At 42.8% G+C, this 20,237-nt stretch overlaps 1 protein-coding gene across 1 annotated transcript in view; it reads right to left on the bottom strand.

Moving 5' to 3' along the window:
• LOC144130340 (guanylate cyclase soluble subunit beta-1-like) overlaps positions 1-19,996 on the bottom strand; it is a 111,934-nt gene extending 91,938 nt beyond the window's left edge. The window contains exon 1 of the mRNA XM_077664270.1: positions 19,194-19,996. Within this exon, the coding sequence (XP_077520396.1) occupies positions 19,194-19,196 (3 nt within the window). The 5' untranslated portion in view covers positions 19,197-19,996. The remainder of the gene's footprint in view (positions 1-19,193) is intronic.
• Between the last annotated feature and the right edge of the window lie 241 nt (positions 19,997-20,237).

Here is a 20,237-nt window from a genome sequence, read left to right as displayed (position 1 = left end):
GGCTTAAACCGATGAGGCATAAATCTTAAGGCTGGAACGAAGCAAACGTATTCTGAAACCGGCTCGCACACCCGACTTCCGCAGTATTTATAACTGGGCCAGCGGTCTGATAAAAAAATTCTAACACGAGCACATTTAGTATTATCGGCATTCAGCTCGTTTCAGTTTTCTGTAGCACACTAAAACTGTGCCGCATTGTTGTTTCCCAGTGTAAAGAGCCTAGGGTATGGTGGGCTTTATGCGTGCATTTGGGTACGCAAAGCACGACAGGAGAACACACCTTTATATATTTAATATACAAAGAGTGTACAACGTTTTCTCAGCCGTTCGCAGACAATTCTCCTCGTTTCGGTAAATGAAGACGAGGGCATATGGTACGTTGACAGCTTAAAATATTCACTTGCAGGCTGCACACTGTTCAAGAATAGTGGAGAAGGTAGCTTCTGGCTACAACGATTTATACTCAGGCACTTAAGGATGTCTTCTTAGGAGTACCCAAGAACTCCATTTTGGCGGACATAATTTTCATTCATAGTGTATGACAGGCACACACAGTTATTTATTCTAGAGTACCTTGGTTTAGGTGAGTAGACGGTTATGTTTGGGCCTGGAGTAAAATTCGCTACTGATCGCGTGAATAAAATACACTGCTTGAAACAACGCCTCGAAAACTTAGAATACTTGATAAGTATTAGCTTAACAAGTTTTCTTTATAAAAATAACGTGCCTGGGAGAATGACGCATTAGGTTGGGCTGTGCGCTGCCGGTTGAATAATTTTACTGAGAACTGACTTCCCTTACAGTAGCCTATAAAGTGCTTCTGCGAAATTAGGCATTCCAGGAAAGCATGGCCTTTATGGGGGCGTCTCATATTTTATGCTCAAGTAACCTTCTTCATAGGCCCAAGTTCTCGTCAAGAAACTATGGCTCAACTTAGAAATGAGATATGTACGGCAGCGGACAAAAGGCGGAAAGAGGAAGTTATTTATTCAAAAAGCAGAGATCTTGCGAGTGTGTAGAACGAGCATACATATTACTTTGTGTGGTGGGCGGGTTTACGGGGAAAAAGAACACCCGTTGCTTTTACTGCTTTGAGTTGTGGAAGACCCCGTTGTTTAAGAGGCAAGTGAGCCTCTCTTCATATAAAAACTCACGCATTTTTCAGATATTAAGTTCGCGTTTTATATTAGGATTGATTAGGCTAATACCAAAGCGAAATTGCATCAATAATTGCTGCAGCATCAATGACGAGTGCATTCAAAACGAGACAAGCAATAAATTCTAACCTTCCTGAAAACACAAAAATTGAATGTTTTCTCATCCTTAGCTGCCTCCCTGTTGCGACAAGAGATTCGATGTTTCGCAACATTTCGTTTTCCCAGGAAATGATTTCTCGAAACTTACGCTGCCTGTTTGCCTAAAAACAATGCGGTAATATAACTTGAACCTCTCTTCATCTTGGATTTAAAACTTCTCACGTTTTTTAAAAAAAGTTTTTAGCAACTCCGCATTTCTCCTCACCTTCACCGCTGGTATTAAGGTAGCTTCTGCAGAGTCGCATACTTGTCCGTTTTTTCCAACCTCTTTCTGGCACACCACGCGTCGAGATCGATAACAATCCTTCTATTCTATGCTTCAGTAATCATACTCTTGCGACATGTCAGGTTAGTATGAATGTCGTTACGTCGTGTTTCCAACTGCCCATGCCAATTATATGTTTCATTCCTATCTTCACTATATATTGGGCAGGAAGACAGGGAGGCGAAAGAGTGGGTGAGGGAACGAATCACGGGTTAATAACATATTAGTCAAAATCATGAGGAAGAAATGGCCTTTGGCTGTGCAGTAATGCGAAGGCAAGATAACCGATGGTCGTTAAGGGTAATGAACTGGTCTCCAAGAGAAAGCAAGCGTAGCAGGGAGTGGCAGAAAGTTAGGTGGCCGGATGATATTAGGAAGTTTACCGGCATAAGGGGGGGGCAGTTGGCAAAGGACGGAGTTAATTGGAAAGACATGGGAGAGGCCTCTGCCCTGCAGTTTGCGTATTCAGGCTGATGATGCTGATGATGATGATGATGTACTGGACGGAATTATTCTGAAGTCTGATTGACCTGACACAGTGAATCCTTAGCGAAATTGGGCTTCAAGAACGTTAAAATTATCGCTCAAAATTATACAGGCACATAAAAGCATGAATAGCAAATTTTTTTTTCCGGCTCCCCCAATCCCACATTCGTGACCGCTTTGTTTTCAACAATGCACCAGCCTTATGCGATACGTTCAGAGTGCTTGACATCTCTAGAAAACAGTTCGCAATTCCGTTACAAAAATCGAGCCCTTTCATCAGCGTGTGCACCTTAACCACAGCCATACGGCAGAGAAGGCCATGCCTGCTGCTTAGATTGTTTGTCCCATTGCCGCAGTGCGCCTGAAACGAGCTGTAAGTCATTAGGCGCGGCTATGCGAGACCAAAGCGCGTCCCGCTCGCGGAAGCATGGTGTCCGGAGCACACCCCCACGTTGCGGTGCTGGCTTCCGGAAGCCAGCACCACAACGTGGAGGTGTGTTCCGGATGCGAAACGCGCCCGAGCGTGAACGCTTCCCAGCGCAGAGCGCTGCAGCTCCGAGAAAGCAGGGAGACTTTATGTTCATGCGCGGAAGTCGGCCCGAAGTTAATGTGGAACGGATGGCCTCATGCAGTGTTTCTCCTCTTTTGCTAAAAGCTGCACCGGGATTGCGCATTGGAGCAACATCCTTCCGAACTGTCCTTTCTTTACCTATTGCCCGATGCATCCAGCCTGCAAGAACAATCTAATTATTCCTTTCCTCTTTTTTCTGAACCACCAAAGACGTAAAAAACAACTCCCGATCGCTGGCTTTGCGATTTTTGTAAAAAAAATGAAAAGCTCCAAATACGCGAAAAGATACGTAAGGAGGCCTAGCATGTCGCTATATATGAAAGCCGGAATGCGATGCGCCTCACTACGAAATTGTGTGCAGTTGAAGACACGGTTTGTTCTAACACGAGTCACAGCTGCTCAGAGTGTGAGACACGAGTGGTATTGCAGTGGTTTCCAAGTGCAAGAAAAGCTCTATGTTTCATGCCGACTCGCACGTAGCGACTGTGTTTTTTGTGAACACAACTTTCTCGGAACTATTATCCAGGGAAGGAACATAATTGAAATAGCAAAGCACACCCCAGAAGTCTGCTCAATTCTAGAATAATAAAATGCAACAAATCTGGCCATATGTGATCAGCATTGTACACGAGATGCAATGTCGGACAGCGCACTATATTTTGGCCTTATCTGCCACGACGTAAAGCTTGCGCCTATGGATCGATGCCGCATTAGCGAAACGATGCTTACTCAGCAATGGCATGGCAGACAGTTCAGCTTGTGACACGCATGGCAGTGAAGAGATAATAAAACATCTATATCTCTCTTTCTTCAAGGCGTCTTGGTTCGATTAATGAATTCCGCGTAAGGTTGCCGTTTCACATGCCACTGCACGAGAAGCAACGTGCGTACATCCAAATATATAAGTAGGACTCTTTTCGATCACTACTATGCTTGCTCCTCCCTGCTTACGCCGTGCGCAACATGTATGTTGGTATGTTGATGGTAACACACCAGCGAGAGAAAAAGAACAACGAAAGGAAGATAGGGAAGTTGATCACAACAGCGCTCCGCTAGGCTAGCTTGCCATGGCAGGAAGAGAATAGGTGTTATAAAAGGGAAAAAGAGAAGAGAGAGATAGAAAGAGGAGCAGTGGCTTCAGGCAAGTCAAGGCACAGTCTGTCGCACAAGCACGAAGCTGCTCAATGCTCTGAATAATCGAAATGCTTTGTGGGCTGCCGATCACAGTGGTCATCATCTTAGGATTTTACTCTGCAGAAGAGGGCGAGGACCGACGCGGTGCAGGGCACCCCACATAATTTCTGTTTCGGCGCTAAACGGAAGACATTCATATAGATGTTCTATTATTTTTCACTGCCATATGTGTCACAAGTTTATTTGTCTGTGATGCCAGTGCAGAATTATTATCGTTTCGCAAACGCAGCACCGATCCATAGTCGAAAAAGTTGTTGCCTCGGGTCGTGGTATATAAAGCGAAGGTATTGCCCGCAGTCCAGCGAATTTAAGCGATAGTTGAAATAGTGGTTTGTTTTTTAAGCGACACGTGTAAGCTGCCGCGCCATCCTGCAGTGCCTACCCGCTCCGTCAACAGATGATATATGAATAGTTACTCGAAAAAGTAATTGTATGCATCTTGAATTGCCTCGCCCGTGCGCTGGTTTCCTGTCATGCCGCAGTGGCCAATGGAAAGATATGTAAGCAGCCTTGTAATCTGATGAATGTGCCGTGATGAACTTACACGGTTTCAGTGCAGATTTGGCGAATGCAGTGAGCCGTCTTTATAGGAGTGTAATCGGTAGCTGTAAATAAAGTGCAGATATTCTAACGTGTTCTGTTTGGGAGGAGCTGGGATAGCCCGGCTTTCTTGGACAACACTTTTAATTGTGAGGCAACTGAGAACTATTCTAAGACACTGTACTGTTATTAACTACCGATGGGAATGATGTTAACTATCGACGCATAGCAAAATGTTGTTTTCAAATCTTGTCCTGCGCTAGCACCAATTAGTTAAGACGAACATAGAGAACCAGTGGGGTGCGTTTTTCACAATATTTGTGAGTCATGTGCGCAATATGATAAGATACTGTTGTACACATATTGATTAGAATGGTCTAATCTCCCTATGCTTAGCAAAACCTTGCTGCGCATCCTTCAAACGTCCCGAGGGAGGATCTGCGAATATATAGACTATTATGGAACAAACTCACGGTATACGAAAAAACTGCGTTCGTGCACAACTTTTCGTTGAAAAATGAGCTTGTCCAGAATATTTGTGTATGAAGGTGCTTTGGAGCTTCGTTCAGATTCCGTAATAGTCAATAGTCAATAACTGTATTTTCCAGGTTCAACTGGAGCGTTTCTTGGCTAAAAGCTGCCTGGGCAGCTTGACTGGGTCCACGAAACCCCTACAAGCAGTAGGACACGAGTGGTACAGGACATTTCACAAAAAGCAGTCACACAAACAGTGGTAGATAAAATAAAGAAAACACTCGACAAATATATACACTGACTCGAATAATGTTTAAAAATGAGAACACTTAATTCGACATACATATGTTGAAAGCAAAATACATTAACACTCAAGCAAACGTTCAACAATTAACAAGCGGAGACATAGAATGGCATCTAAACAAAATATTCCCGCGGCTCAGCTTTTGAATATCCCGTTGTATGTTGATATATGTTTAAAACATGGCGCAGATTATAAGACAACATTTGTAATTTATAATCAGTGTGAAAACGGGGTATATTCCATGAGTTAGTACGTCTTGTATGTATTTTAGCACGACGCGTGTCCAAAGATGCTAGGGTAGAGTAAAAATTGACAACTGATGCCGTGAAAAAAATACTTTTTTTGCAATAATTTAAAGTTATACAAAAGTTGAACGTGGACAATGTTATGTGCTTGGAAGGCGTATTTGGTGGTAGTTATGTTATCAATAATGGTGATTATTCGAACAATTTTCTTTTGCAATACCAGGAGCTTATTTATGTTCTTTTTAGTCATTGTGGCCCATACTAAGCTACAGTAGTTAATGTGAGAAAAATAATGCATAATAAATTTGTAATTTAGACGATAAAGGTAAAATTTCACGGCATCGCGAAAGGGCTCCGCGGACCGAAGAGAGTTTTGCAGAGGTGTTCGACGTGGGCATCCCAGTTTAAATGACACGAAAAATATACTCCAGGGAAATTGTGCTCTTCAACAATTTCTATTTGTTGATTTTCAAAGTTGAGCATGCAATTGGGTGTGGCCGGTTTGTTTCTTCCGCGACATATTATAGCCTTGGACTTTGTAGGATTTATCTTTAATTTGTTCATCATTGACCACCTAGATAACTTATTGAGTATATCATTACATTTCATAATTAAGTCGTTAAGGTTAGTGCCTGAAATAAGTATTGTGCTATCATCGGCGTATATTACAAAATCAATGGAAGGATCTATGCTAACAATATCATTCATGTATGCATTAAACAAAAGTGGTTCCAGTATGCTCCTTTGTGGGGCACCATAACTGATAGGCAAAAGAGAAGGAAATTCATTATCTACAGACACCGAATGACTTCTGTTTTGGAAGTAGCTTTTAAGCAAACTGAGTGGTTTACCACGGATACCGTACATTTGAAGTTTGTTAGCAAAAATGGTTTAAGGAATCAAATGCCTTACTGAAATCAAGTATACAAGTTCTCATTATAATTGTTCAGAATAATTTTTTTCATTGTTAGTAAGGCTGTTTCTGTGGATTTACCAGTTCTGAAACCTAATTGTGATTCATTTGTTACCCTATGTTTGTCAAGAAACCTTGTTATTCTTGACGAAATGATCTTTTCTAGTCCCTTCGAAAACACAGGGAGTACTAAAGTGGGCCTGTAATTTGCTGGTAAATTTCAGTCGCCCCCTTTAAAAATTACAGACACTTTTGCCGTTTCATTCAGTTGGGGAAAACCCCGCATTCCAGTGCAAGATTATAGATGTGAGAAAGCAAGGGACAAATTGTGGGTAAGACATATTTCAATGGTTTCATCTGCGTGGTATTTATATCTTAGGCTTTGTTTTTAGCCATTCCCATGTACACATTATAAACCTCATTTTCATCAGTAGGCTCGAAAAATATAGTCTCGCTGACCTGACTAGCGTAACCGGTGATATTAGTGTCCGTAGGATATTGAGATGAAGAAATGTTATTGAGAAAATGTTTGTTAAAATATGCTACGAGTTCTCTTCCTTTTATTTCCTTGCCACTTAATAGCATTGTTTTTGCAACAGAGTTATTGGCACGGTGACCTAGGACATCGCTTAAAGCTTTTCAAGCAATAGCAGGTCTCTTTGAACTTACGGTAGAAAAGACCTAATGATAATATGAATTGTTTGCTTTCCGTAGCTCCGAGTTTAATCGGGTTCCTAACTTTTTAAAGGAAACAAGTGCATCGTCAACATCTTCAACTCGGGGCAGATGGCCTTGTGTTTGGGGCAAAACATTAAGAAAGAATGGGAGATTACAACCAAAGAAATTGAAAAACATTGTTCTCAGCCTGGTAATAAATTGAGCTGCGAGGAGGTGAAAGGGGATCCGAGCTAGGTGTCGAATATTGCTGTAATTGCGTGTTTAACGCAGCGTATAAAAAACGCGATGAACATTACAGGCTCCTTTCATAATCGAGCGCAGGAATCTAGCCCCGCCATGAACTTCATTCTTCGCACAGAAGAGACGTTCATGATAGTGTGCCAAAATGTTTAAGCATAAGCTAGAAACTAAATTTGCATCAATCCAATACGGTCTAGCTCTTGGTATTTACACAGACATGTGGTTGCAACGTATCATGGTGCCTTTGGCTGGCGTTAGTTTTGTCGTGACCTGCTGCATTAAAACGATGGGTATTATGCGTTCCTTCAGACTGATTTATTGATGTAATTGGTCTGACTCACATATCACATGTCTGCAAGCAACACGGCACCACCGCGGCTAAGTCTACTAGGGTCATCTTAATGCCCTGCTGTTTTCTTCCGTTTGTACGTGGTTAGTAACGAGCCAGAGTTAAAAAACGACTAGTGCCTCATTCTTCAATGGTAGTGCTTATATGTTTGTTTTATTCTTCTATGACCTTCGCTGCATTTATGGTGGCGTGCTCTTGCGCTGCTTCTTTATGACATGTAGCATATCGAGACTTCCAGTTTGGCAAACATTCACTTGGGCAGACGACTCAAGCTTTCGACCATGTAGTGAGAAGGGCCAGAATTTGTTCCATTATAAAATGTTTTAAACCACTCAAATTCAAAATTAAAGCGCGGGAACCGAGGTGTGTACCTCATTTCGGACGAATAATTTCAGAAACAGGCTCCACCAGAGCGAATAGTTGTTAAGTAACCGCTGGTATATTAACAGCACTAACGTTCTTTTCATATGGAGGAGGGAAAACGATACGTACTGAAAATACTTACGCAATTTATAGATAAACAAGCATACATGAATTTAAACTACAGTGCGTTTGAATAACGTCACCGCATGAAGACAAGTTCTTTTTCGAACCGTTGACCAGTCCACTGAGTTGTTCCTTCCTCGCCTGTGAAAACTTTGTGCTTTGAAAGGTAATCACCTCTCCTCTATTTTAGAAATTTAGTGCAAGCAGACGATTCAAGGAGTTTCTAAACATAGCATCCTAAATTAAATTCTTGTGGTGGATCATATCAATAACTAACTGCAGCAACACATTTTGAAGAGCGAGAAAATCATTGATGTCAGGGACGTACCACATCAGACATGGGTCATTAAATGGTCCAACTGCAGACGCATGACAATTCGGACCGTTGAAGTTAAGGTAACGTATGGAGATTTACTTAGAATAAAGAAGACTTGCAAGTGACCTTGATCAGAAGGGCGTGAAAAAAACATACCTTCTATTGCACATCTCTGTAGTATAAAGGAAAATGAAGAAAGAGGTGTGGTTTGATAACAAAAGATTGATCGAAATATTTCGGAACTGAGATCTTATTTGAGGCAGCAACAACAACAACAACTGAGAGCGTGGTCATTCATTACAGGGAGTCGTGTAATGATGACGGCTGCATGTCCTGAAGCTTACATCACGGGAGACGATGAAAAAAGAGAAACAAACATGGAAGGAGGAAGAACTAAAAGAGGGGAGGGAGGCGGGAATAAATAAATATGGGAAAGAAGGAAAAGAATGAGGTTAACGATGCATGTTAGTATGTGACCCGCCTGCTTCCAGCAGTGCTCAGGAGGCTCTGCTAATGCACATGTGCATACAGAGACCCAGGACGCTGTGGGTGGCGAATGCCCCACTATAGACCTTGTGCGCCCCCTGCGTTTGACCCTCATTAAAGATATCCGCCACATACCCCCTGCCTTCAGTGTCCTCGCAACGATGATTGCATGCGCGTCGTAAAGATGGGTGGTGTCTCAGCCAGCGCCCCTCGTGAACTGTGCAATCGATTTGAGTCTTGTCTGCGGGTAACACGAAGTCCACGGCGAAGTTTGTTTGGTTTCAATGCACTTTGTGACTTTGAACAATAATTACGTCGTTCGCTCTGTACAGACTAGGCAAGGCGGGAAAAAGGCGCAGGCTTCCTCAGACTTATGGCGATGAGAATTGGCGTAAGAAGATCCCTTAGCCTGAATACTAGTTCACAATAGAATAATTCTTCGCGCTGCTCGTGGCACAGCTTATTTGCGCTAGGCTAATCAGGTCGAAGAAAAATAAAAGAAATCAGCAAGCCTAACATAACGCGAAGCACATATTACAGACCGAAACATTTATTATGTGAATGAATGGTTGCATTTATGTGATGTGACCCAAAGTCATAACTGCTACTATAAAGGAGCCAAAGTGTATAACGGCAACAATATGAAGGGAAAAAGTATGTACAGCCGAATATTAACACGAGGCGTTTCCTTGAACAATCGTGCTAACACACTGCTGGCCACTTCTTCGACTGCTATCTCATGCGTTGCACTCTGTTATCCAAGCAGATGACGTGCTCAGCACTTTGCTTCACAAGTGATGTTTCATCTGTTGCGCGTGTTACAAGGTGTACCGATATGATATTCCGGGAACAGCTACTGGCAGTTCACTATAAACGGCAGGGCAGATGCAAGGCGCAGGCGTTCACAAAAATTTTCTTTTCAAAACAAATTCTCAAAGCTTTTAAACAGCTTGTTCTCAGTACATGCTGGTTACATACTTGGAAACATGCAGAACTTGTTAATATTGAACTTACAGTGAATGACTACATCGCAAAAGAAGTGCTCAAGAAATATTCATCGACGGATTGGTTGGGTAGGCTTTACAGGTGCTTACCAGGACTAATGTTTCTTAACTACGCGAAGTTTCTGTGGAATATGTATAGCTTTTCTTTGTAGCGGCTGGCAGTGAGCAGTTACTGTCTTATTACAAAATTTACAACAGGCAAGCATTTAGGGGAGCCAATGGCTAACAGCTACTTCGGACGAAGGGCCGGCTGAACCATCAGCGATGCCGTTCAACACGGGCGAGAAGACAACATGCAGAGCAGTGTGAAGGTCCCTTCTCCAGTAGGCGTGCCCATGCGCCACACTATGTGTGCAGCAGAGTTCAGTTTCCACCTTGGATAACCAGGCGCCGCTGAGAGCTGTTTGCACTTAGGCTGCGTTCTCCGTCTACTTATGGGCGCACCTGTACTTGTGAGGAAGATGTAGTACAAAAACTGCAGTGCTGTGATTGTGTACAAATCAAGAGACAGGCAAGCTGTTCAGGGCTTCACCGCATGGGTGTTATCCGCAGCTGTGATAGTCGCGCCGTGCAATAATGCAACGCAGTCAAGATAACATAACATCAAATCTATTGCTAGCTGCTCCTTTCCTTCTTCTTTTCTTTCATAATTTCCTTCTTTCCTTCTTCTTTTCTTCCTTGCTTTCTTCTCTTTCTTCCTTCCTTTTTTCCTGTCTTTTTTTTCTTTTTCCTTTCTTTCTTTCTTTCTTTATTCTTCTCTTGCTTTCTGTCTTTTATTCTTACGTTCCTTCTTTTTTACTTTAATTCCCTCTTTTTTCTCGCCCGCTTTCATCTTTCGTCTGTTCTTACTTTCTTTCAGTTGGTTGTTACTCGAAAAAATACAAGTCCTTTCTGTATCTCCAGTCTCTATATTTTTTTTCATTTAGTGATCTTCTCACTCTTTCACGGGCGAGGATAAAAACGCCCCCCCCCCCCCCCCCGCTCCCCCGCGTGCAGAAGAGAGGGACGAGGCGTGATGTCCTCCCGCTATACCGCTCTCGCAAAGGCATTGACAATGGATATGCAGGGTAAGCGTTCGAGTACATCTCGTTGGGACCTGCAGAGGAGACAGCTCGTAGAGAATGCATTCGCCTGGTTCCCAAAAATACGACCACGGTTCCCTATACGAAGCATACAATACCCTGTTTCGGTCGCCTAAGCTCCAGACACGACATTCGGACGCACACTGTATACCGCTCGATGCTGGAACAAGGCGCGTCGATGGCACGAAGCGACTCGAACAAAACTCGCGCCTTCTACCGCTGTTCCTCCTCCAACTCGATCGATTTTCGACCGTTTCCGCGCTAGGAGCTATCTTCTTTCCCACTGCCAGTTGTTCCTTTTCCTCCCCGATGAAAGTTGCTGTAGAAGATCAGGCTTCCTTTCCTTTGTATGCGTATATGTTCATCCTAGCCGTGAAAAATGTCGAAGTACCGGCAGCTGGAATGTATCATAAGCTTCACCCTGCTTTCTCTGACTGCCTTCTGCGCATTTTCTTCCGTCCGAGAAACCAGTTCCGGAGGCCGCCGCTTTGTCGAGATGGAGAAAACCCGATTCAAGGTTGAATTTTTATCAACGAAGAAATAACAGGAAAAAAAATGTTAAAAATATCCCTTTGCGGTTTTTTTCGAACTGTTCTTTTTTATTATCTCTTTATTTTTCTCTTTTCGATTTCTTCTAGGAGAGAGAGAAGGCGTTTGAGCAGGTAACAAATGGTACAGGTTTCAAGGAATCGTGTGTGCGTGATTTCACGCGAGTAGTTTGCCGATGCTGGTGGTCTCGTACAAATTTCATTACACTATGTAAAATGATATTGATGGCAATAAAGAAAGTTGTTAAGCTCTCCTTTGACCGCCTTTCTAAGATCTCAGAGAGACTGAGCGCGAAATGAATTTTTCGATGTACGTCTTGCCCATGAAAGCGCGTCTCTGTTTCTGTCTGTTTCATCTCTCTATTTTCACGCGTATAAATTAAGCGTGTAATGCTACCTTAATAACCTAAGGAAAGGAGAGGCTAAGAAAAACGATGACGCATTTACACAGTCCATTGATAATAAGATGAGCTCTCTGAAACGAATATCTCTACGCTTTAAAACTAGTCCGAATGTTTTCTAGTTCCGAGTTTCTTCTATTCCTGCACTCTCGTAAGCCATTCTAATTTCTCTCAGATTAATTGTAACTAATTTTTATTTAGCGGTGGCTTGTAACTCAGCTCAAAGGTTAAGCTGCGGTGTGATTTCGACGTACAAGCACATATGACAGCTTTGTCAACCAACTCTAGGTTTCCGCTTCGCATGCTTGAATATAGGAACTGATATCCTTCTCTCTGCCTCTAACGCATGCTGCATTAACAATTCTTATGCGACGCTGAAAGCCTACCGCAACAGCCATCTATCATAATATCGTTGCCTCCGGTTGATTTTTCTCTTCCTTAATTCACAAGCACCGATCGGAAAGCTTACCGTCTGCGAAGCCAGTTTATCTTATCCAGTTAATTCAGGAGTGCACACGCGCCGCAAATTTTCAATTGACACGCCTTAGAACATCCTGTTTCACTTCGCAGAAAAAAATTCGTCCCATCATTAGTGGAAAGTAAAAAAATGGACGAACTATCCGTTTCCATTTGTAGCATTAGCAGCCGTTGGAACGTGTTGCCGTGGCGAAGAATGCTCCCACGTCCAAAAAAAAAGTATTACAGACGTTTCTTCAACATCGCACGAGTTCATCTCTTCACGGCGTGACACAATCTGCCTCGCATTTCAGGCTAGAGAAATTAAATCAGACGCTTAGAGCATCAGATTAAAGTCCTCAGCTCTCCAAATACTGGAGCCCGGTGGAGGGAAGGTGTGGCCATTCAACACAAATGACTGAGTGGGCAAGTGGTTAGATTAGTACAGAGGAAATAACGGCTCATACTTGTGAGCCAGAAGTGTTCCTTGCTCTGTTTGCAGACGAGAACAAACGTGAAAGTCGCCATGCTTAATCGGCTTTCGCGTAATCAAAGGCGTCCTGCATTCGTCATCTCTTATATGTATCAGTCTCTAAAGAGGCGGGGCTGCGTGTGGCAGTGAGTGATGTCAGAGCATAATTTGATCTTAGTTTTCCCACTAGGGAATGAACAGGTTCTCTTGACGGCATGAAGTGCACCAAAACGTGTGGTCATTCCTATATAGAGAGGTCTCTTATGTTTGCGTTTCTACAATGCGAATAAAACGTTATTGGGCTTTCTCAACCTCGCTGTAAAAGAAACCATACTTACAAAAAGCGATCACTCAGGAAAAAAAAGGAGCAGTTCAGTGCACCGATGTCTAAGTTTGAAATTTCTAGTTTCTTCAATTTGCTAGGTCTTGTCAGTAGTGTCCAGACAAATGGTGCACTTGTTTTTATTATTTTAACAAAACTGCAGACCAGCGCAGCGTCTTGTCGCTCTTGATGAGAGTACGCTGCACAAAAATTGCAAACTGATGCTATTCCGACTATCGCGTGCCGTGCTTGTCAGAATGTGTATAGTCTGGAATGCACGCAACTGCGTCGTCAAGGGAAACGCGGTGAGTTCCCCTGGGAGGGCCTCTTCTGAACCGGAAAAAAAAACATTCGCTTCCTTCCAATACCCGCGCTCGGGCCTGCGGAAAATCGGTATCTGTACCTCTCGGAAAAGCCTACACCGTCACCTTCTCCATGCCTACATGCATACAGGTGATGACATGGCACACGAGGAGTGTGTGCGATGAAATCACTCATGAAATGAGATGTGGGTGTATGTTGCAAGGCATCTGTGTTACGAACGGAATCAAATGCTGGCGATTCACGAAATAGTTACCACAAAATTGAGGCACCTGCTAGCATGGCGGCCTAAGGTGTTTGAATTGGAGGAGTTGCGTAAAATTTGGTTTATGTAACGTACAAGAAACGAACAGAATTCTTCTACAGGAATTAGTTTCCATGGGATCTGCCACGAATATCATAGGCAGTGGCGTCACGATGCCTCGAATAAAGTTTAATTCAAAAGCATTCATAATTTGAAATATGGAGATATCTAGAATTCTCGACAATTCACATCCCCTCTGAATAATAGCTTTGGTTGTTGTTTCCATTCCCGAAACACAAGAGACTGTTGGTCTTTCCATTTTTAATGTTATGCTCGCCAAACAGCAATGCATAAGTGTCAAGAGTTGACATTTTTCAGCACGCCTACCCTATCTGAAGCTCTAGTTAGGGCAATAAACCGATGCATCTAATCAAACGTATGCGTCGCACCATAGCCCAATTTCTTCGAAACAGACAGCTGATAAAGGTGCTTTTCTTCCAGTTTTTATTCATGCATCTTTCAGGCAAAAAGATGCTGCAGAACTAATTTCCAATTGATCAGAAAAAAGTAAGAAGACAACATTCCCTTTTCTTCTCTTTTTTTTGTCATAGGTGGCTTTTGCCTTCCTTCATATGAATGTCATAAGTACTCTTGATTTTCCTTCCTCCCTGGCTCCATGCTAACTTCGGACTTAGTGCATTCCTGCAACTCCACAGGAACTAGAACAAGATTTGTTTCGATATCTCCTTAGTTTAATGAACATTTACTCGAAGCAGTGACTCCACACCGGAATTTCCGGATTTATGAAACATCAGTTCTACCTTCTGAGCTGACGGTAACGGCTGAAATTGGCAGGCCAATGTTTAAGTAATCAAAGAGTCATACGCGAAGCGATTATTGCTAAATGTTTTAACAGAATATTTCGAAGTTGTTCTAAATTCCGTGTCAGTTATAGGAGTAAAGTATATACCTAAGAGCATTCTTTTATCCACACAGCTAAAATGATATGCTCAGTGGCTTGTAAAGAAAAGGCGGAAAGATTATTTACCACTTCGCTCTATCCTAGTCCTTTCCTGGACGTCTCGGTTACCTTAACGCGTTCAGTCATGGTGCCATATTATGTGCACATAACTTGCCTGTGACCGTTTCTGGTGTCCGCTTGTGCATAATGCGCTGAAAGTGGCTAGAGCCTATATTAGGTACCCGTTACAAGAAGCCACAAAGAGCCTCATACGTGCCGAACGAATATAGAAAATAGCTTTTAAAACGAATGCCCCCTTGTTTTGCGGTAGCTGTGGGGAAACGTCGGCTGGAACATATATTGATTGTGTTGTCTCACAAGCACAACCGCTTAAAAGCATCTAAAATGAGCCCACTTTATTATATATGGCCTTGTTATGACAGAATTTACCATGAAAGAACTTCAAATGGTACTTTTAAAATAACAGTGAGGCTAGATGTGTGGAGACGTGGACCCGAAGGTTATTGCTAAATGATTTTTTGGAAGACCTAAAATTTCTTCTCTCAAATCACGTCATCTTCCTGACAAACAGCTGAAGGTTTTAAAATTTTTTTACCAAAAGGAAAATAAATTGTGACTAAAGGCTGAAACAGAGGGATAATCACGGTATGGTGTTGCTGGTGTCGAACAAATTTTTCTTCCACTGCGTAAACTCTCTTGATTTGAAATATGCCCTCTATTGGACTTACCTCTAGAATGTTGCAATTTTTCTTGCACAGTAATGGTGGATTCTTTTCTTGCGCATGCGGAGGTGCCGTAAGGGCAGTAGCGTTCCGTCATTGAAAGTAATATCATATGATTGAATCCCGGCTCTGGTGGGTACATTTTCTTGTAGCTGATACGCAAAACCACTCGTATGCTGAGAAATGCCAGTGGGCGGTTAAAAACCAATTATAGTCGAAATTCGTCGCGGGCTTTCCATTATGGCGGCTGTCATAGCTAAAGTGCAGCTTTGCGATGGCAAACTCCACATAACGTAAAACTTCTATCCTTGCGTTAATATCATCCTTCAGGAATGAATCAGGACTTACCAGTCCGATGTCACACCAGTAAAAAGGCAAAAAAAAAAGATGAGGCGCACAAGGGACAGGCCTTGTCTTTTATCTGTCCTTCGTATTTTGACTGGTTTATCTAAATCGTTATATATGCCAACTGACCCACGTAACATCTCCCCGTTATCACACGCTCAGGGATCCGTGGGCACCAAAGCTCGGACATTACAATCAGGCCTGATAGGTGCTATGGCGCTGCACTCACGCCGTTTTAAGAGCTCAACTGCTGATCAATAAAATATAACCAGAAAAGTCTTCAGAAGGGAAGATCGCTTTCGTATTCCACTCCCGTGGCTCAGTTCGGGAAGCTGAGAGGCCGAACGATAAAACCGCTTTGCCACAGCCTGCAGCGAATCGGCACGCAGTGGAGACAGATTTTCCGATATTCATTTGCAGACGCGGCACAATGTATGGAAATGAGATTTTGGCGAAGGCTTTCTTGTCGCGCGGAATCGGAAGTTGTGTCAATTAAAAACCCAAGTGTCCGCACTGTTGACCCTTGGTTATCGTGCACATTTATTTCATCGCTTCTTCATTCGGGTGATTTTATTTTCGGAGGATGGGGTGTAGTTTTGACACCTTTTAGTGGATTTCCACAATAACTCCTCTCTGGGTCCGAACTAAATTGTAGCTCTAGTCAGAAATGCAACAGTAGGATAAAAATGCGGCACGGTTTTTAGGAGAGACTTTACAAAGACAAACTGCAAACTTTTGTACGCAATAACAATGAACAATGAAGCGTAGCTTGGCTGAGCCTCTTTGAGAAGTACTCTATCAATCAGCGATTTGTGTTCTACTTTTGCAAAAAAATGTCAGGTGCAATGCTTTAACTGCTACTGTGGGCAGCAAACTGCTTTTAATATATATGTATTTTATATATTTCAAAAGCAGCCGCCACAGTGATTCAGTGGTTATGGCGCTCGGCTGTTGACCCGAAAGACGCGGATTCGATCCCTGCTGCGGTGGTCGAATTTCGATGGAGGCGAGATACTAGAAGCCCGCATACAGTGTGCTGTCACTACACGTTAGAGTACCACAGGTGGTCGAAATTTCCGGAGTTCTTCATATGGCGTCCCTCGTTGCATGCGTTGCTTTGGGACGTTAAACCTCCATAAACTAAACTATATTTGAAAAAGCACGAAACAGAGCTTGTCCTGACGAAGCATTCTCAGAGTGATGCGGAACGAAAACTGTCTGAGTCGCAAATACTTGCACGACCGTCCACATAGTACATGAAAGCTTCGAGCGCAAAGTAATGAATGAGACTGTGCCATACTGCGCACACAGTTCTCAAATTTATTTTCCAGTATACGGAGTAGTGTGCCGAGCTGCGAGGAAAAGCCCAAAATAAAAATGTAATAGTTTCCAAGTCATTTCACCTTTTTTCGATGCACCTTGAGCTAATTAAACATAGGGACTTGTGTGCGTTCTTAGTCATTTATGAGCATAATTAAAATACACATAACATTCTTAAAAATAGTTCTGCACAGGTTTCGTTTTAGAAGCGCTATTATGTAATGTAGTTTTATCTTTCCTTCCGTATTCTAGCATGTCAGGTTTGAATGCGGTTTGAAACGCGCAGTGGTGGCTTCGTGTTTATGGTGTTCGACTGGTTAGGCGGAAGACGCAGGTTCGATCCCAGCCGTGGTGATCGCATTTGGATGGAAGCAAAAGGCTGGACGGATGTGTACAATGCGATACCAGTGCACATGAAACAACCTCACGTGTTTGAAATTATTCGCAGCTCTTCACTGCCGCATCCCCACATAGCCTGAGTCGCTTTGGGACGTTATACTCCATTAAACGCAACCAAAATTGTCAAGGCGGCACGTTTTTAGCCTTTATTTGCTTGCATAAATAATACTACCTCTCTCAAAAGGGCCTCCTTTCCTGACCATCAGAACATCTAGGAAGCGATTACTTGTGACTCAACACACGTGACAAAAATTAGTTTTTTTCTCTTTTTTAGAGATTCTGTGTTGTAATGAAAACGTACCCTCCCGGTTACCCGGTCTAAAAATAAAAAAAATTATATGAAACATCATTACGGGTAAAATAAAACCAACACATGATTTTGCAGTCTTTTGAATGTAAATGTCCCAACCTATGTTTAAAGTACCGACTTCCAATTTACGCGAAAATAGCGGCTGGTTGTTGGCGCATCATATTTTGGTGTACTGAAACTATATAAACGAGTTTGTTGACGTTTTAAGATATGATATAACAATAAAAAGAAGTCGTACAGCTAAGAGTATTTTTGTTAACCCACCACAAGTAACATAAAAGTACACGATTTAAATCTCAGACTACCGAGAAGGATAGTAGGTGTGCACTCTAAGCAGTTGGTGTCTGTTTTTGCTACAAGTGCTCTCGTTCACGTAGAGCAAAGTAGTGTATAAAAATTGCAATAATGTCTGTACTTAATGCGCTTTTAGGATAGTGGTTGTTTTGGCAAAAAAATTTCGCGGCAGTCTCCGTCAAAATGTTGCATGTGGTTAGCGGCTAAGTTCTGATCAAGCAGAAGCCGTCACGCAAAACTTAATGTACGCAAAATTGTTCGAAATGTTCAGCAAAATATTTAACCCCAAAATTGTAGCTCAAGCAATACAGAAATGCTTACACTATTTTCATTATTACGACCGTGCTCACATGTAGTGTTATAGGCATTTATGTACAGGAAATCAGACACATAAGTGTTCCTGCATGCATATAATTGCTGTTCTTTGCTTCAACTCCGAAATTTTTATTCAGAATATAGTTGCTTAATCAATTTTTCATGGTGTCCTCTAAACACCAGCTCCTCGCTCATTGTCGAGATACACCATGATAACGTTTAATTTTTGTGCAAAGTAGCAAGACGAACAACGATTCTGAGAATTTTGTCTGAATAATTTTTAATCTAAATGATCTCAAAAGTATATAGTTCTATTTTACAACTGATAAAAATCTAGTGTCGTCTTGAGGGCTGTACAAGACGGAACTCTATGAACGAATTTTGCTTGTCGGCCCTATCCAAATTGATTGCTTTGAGAAAGGCGGTTTGAATCATGGTTTCAGTACGCTGCGAGGCGTCTTATTAAATTCGCTGCTCGAAGAGCTGAAATGAATTTGATACTGCTCATGATATCAGATCTCAGGAAACGCTTCTGTATTATAAGTCGGTCAGGTATACACAAAGCGAAAACTATTTCAGTGCAATATTAGCCATCGGGGATCTCCTGGGTCAGTGCCACCGCAGTTAACTTGTCCAGTAAGGTCGCGCATTCAAAACGGCTATCACTGGCTTCGTTTCCTTAAGTTAGCAGCAGCCCAAAGACAAGAACACGATGGTCCTCACAGAAAGGCTGAACAGAACACGTAAAGTTATTTCTCAGCATTACATAGGACGAAAAAAACGAATATCTTACCATTGTTTCTTCTGTTGTTGTTGTGCACAAAAATTACCAAACCCGGAGTGTTCACACAGAAGGGCACTAATCACACATCACAGACGTTCTTGCAACTTCGAAGATTTATCCAGAGAACGACGACAGCAAAGACTAGTTAGGGAGTAAGTTGGGGCTTTAAATGTTCCCGGCCTAATTACGCGTCACTTTGGAACTTCTCATATGGATGACTAGCTCTTGTTCATGCCACAAGTATTCGGTTGTAGTTACTCGTCCTTTCCTAGTCGTTATTTCTTCAGGAAAATGGAAAGTTAGTGATCAAAAGCGTATTTAATTCCAGGTGGAGTAAATTCAAATGAAGCCTTCTTTCAGTTGATCCTCAGCTTCTCCTGCAGCCCGGATTTTATTTATGGTGCTCAGGCGTTATGTTTATAAAAAGAAGTTCAATGATGCGGCTAATGAATTCTTCTTCGTGCTCTTGGACTATGCACCACTGATAGCTTCGAGTCAGCCTCCTTTCATCCGCAACCAACATTCAGAAAACGGCCGTCGTATAGTTAACCACGTCGAATGCTTTCGAGTCTTATAACATTGGCATGAGCAAAATCACTAAAAGAAACGAGCCCGAAATATTTGCCTCACAAGTGGTCTGCGTTCCTGTCGAACTGCACTGCGAAACCGGGTCACCACGTTGTAACGCCGTCTTTTCAGCGAAGCGACCTGGCTGAGAGCGGAATAGCAACCCGCATGCCGCGATCGAAATACGCGGCACACGCAAAGAAGTCCCGGACACGGACGCTCGGTACGAGCGCCGCTCGAAGTCTGAGCTTCGACGCACCCTACGAAGCCCTATGCCGCCGGGGAGGGCGCGGGCGTCGGGAGCTTCACACCCTCTCCCTCACCAGCCGTCCGGAATGCCGCTGGTCCTCCTCTCGCACGCTGCCGCCGCTGAAACGGCTGTATCGAATGACATTGGGTTTTCAGTGCTGCGCGCAAATACGGGCTCCTCGTCGTCGTTTCTCCTGTGGCTTTCGAATGCCAGCAATCAATACCGATTCAAGACAG

The sequence above is a fragment of the Amblyomma americanum genome, chromosome 4 (assembly GCF_052857255.1).
Source record: "Amblyomma americanum isolate KBUSLIRL-KWMA chromosome 4, ASM5285725v1, whole genome shotgun sequence".
Lineage (NCBI taxonomy): Eukaryota > Metazoa > Arthropoda > Arachnida > Ixodida > Ixodidae > Amblyomma > Amblyomma americanum.
This window is presented reverse-complemented; position numbering and strand designations above follow the sequence as displayed.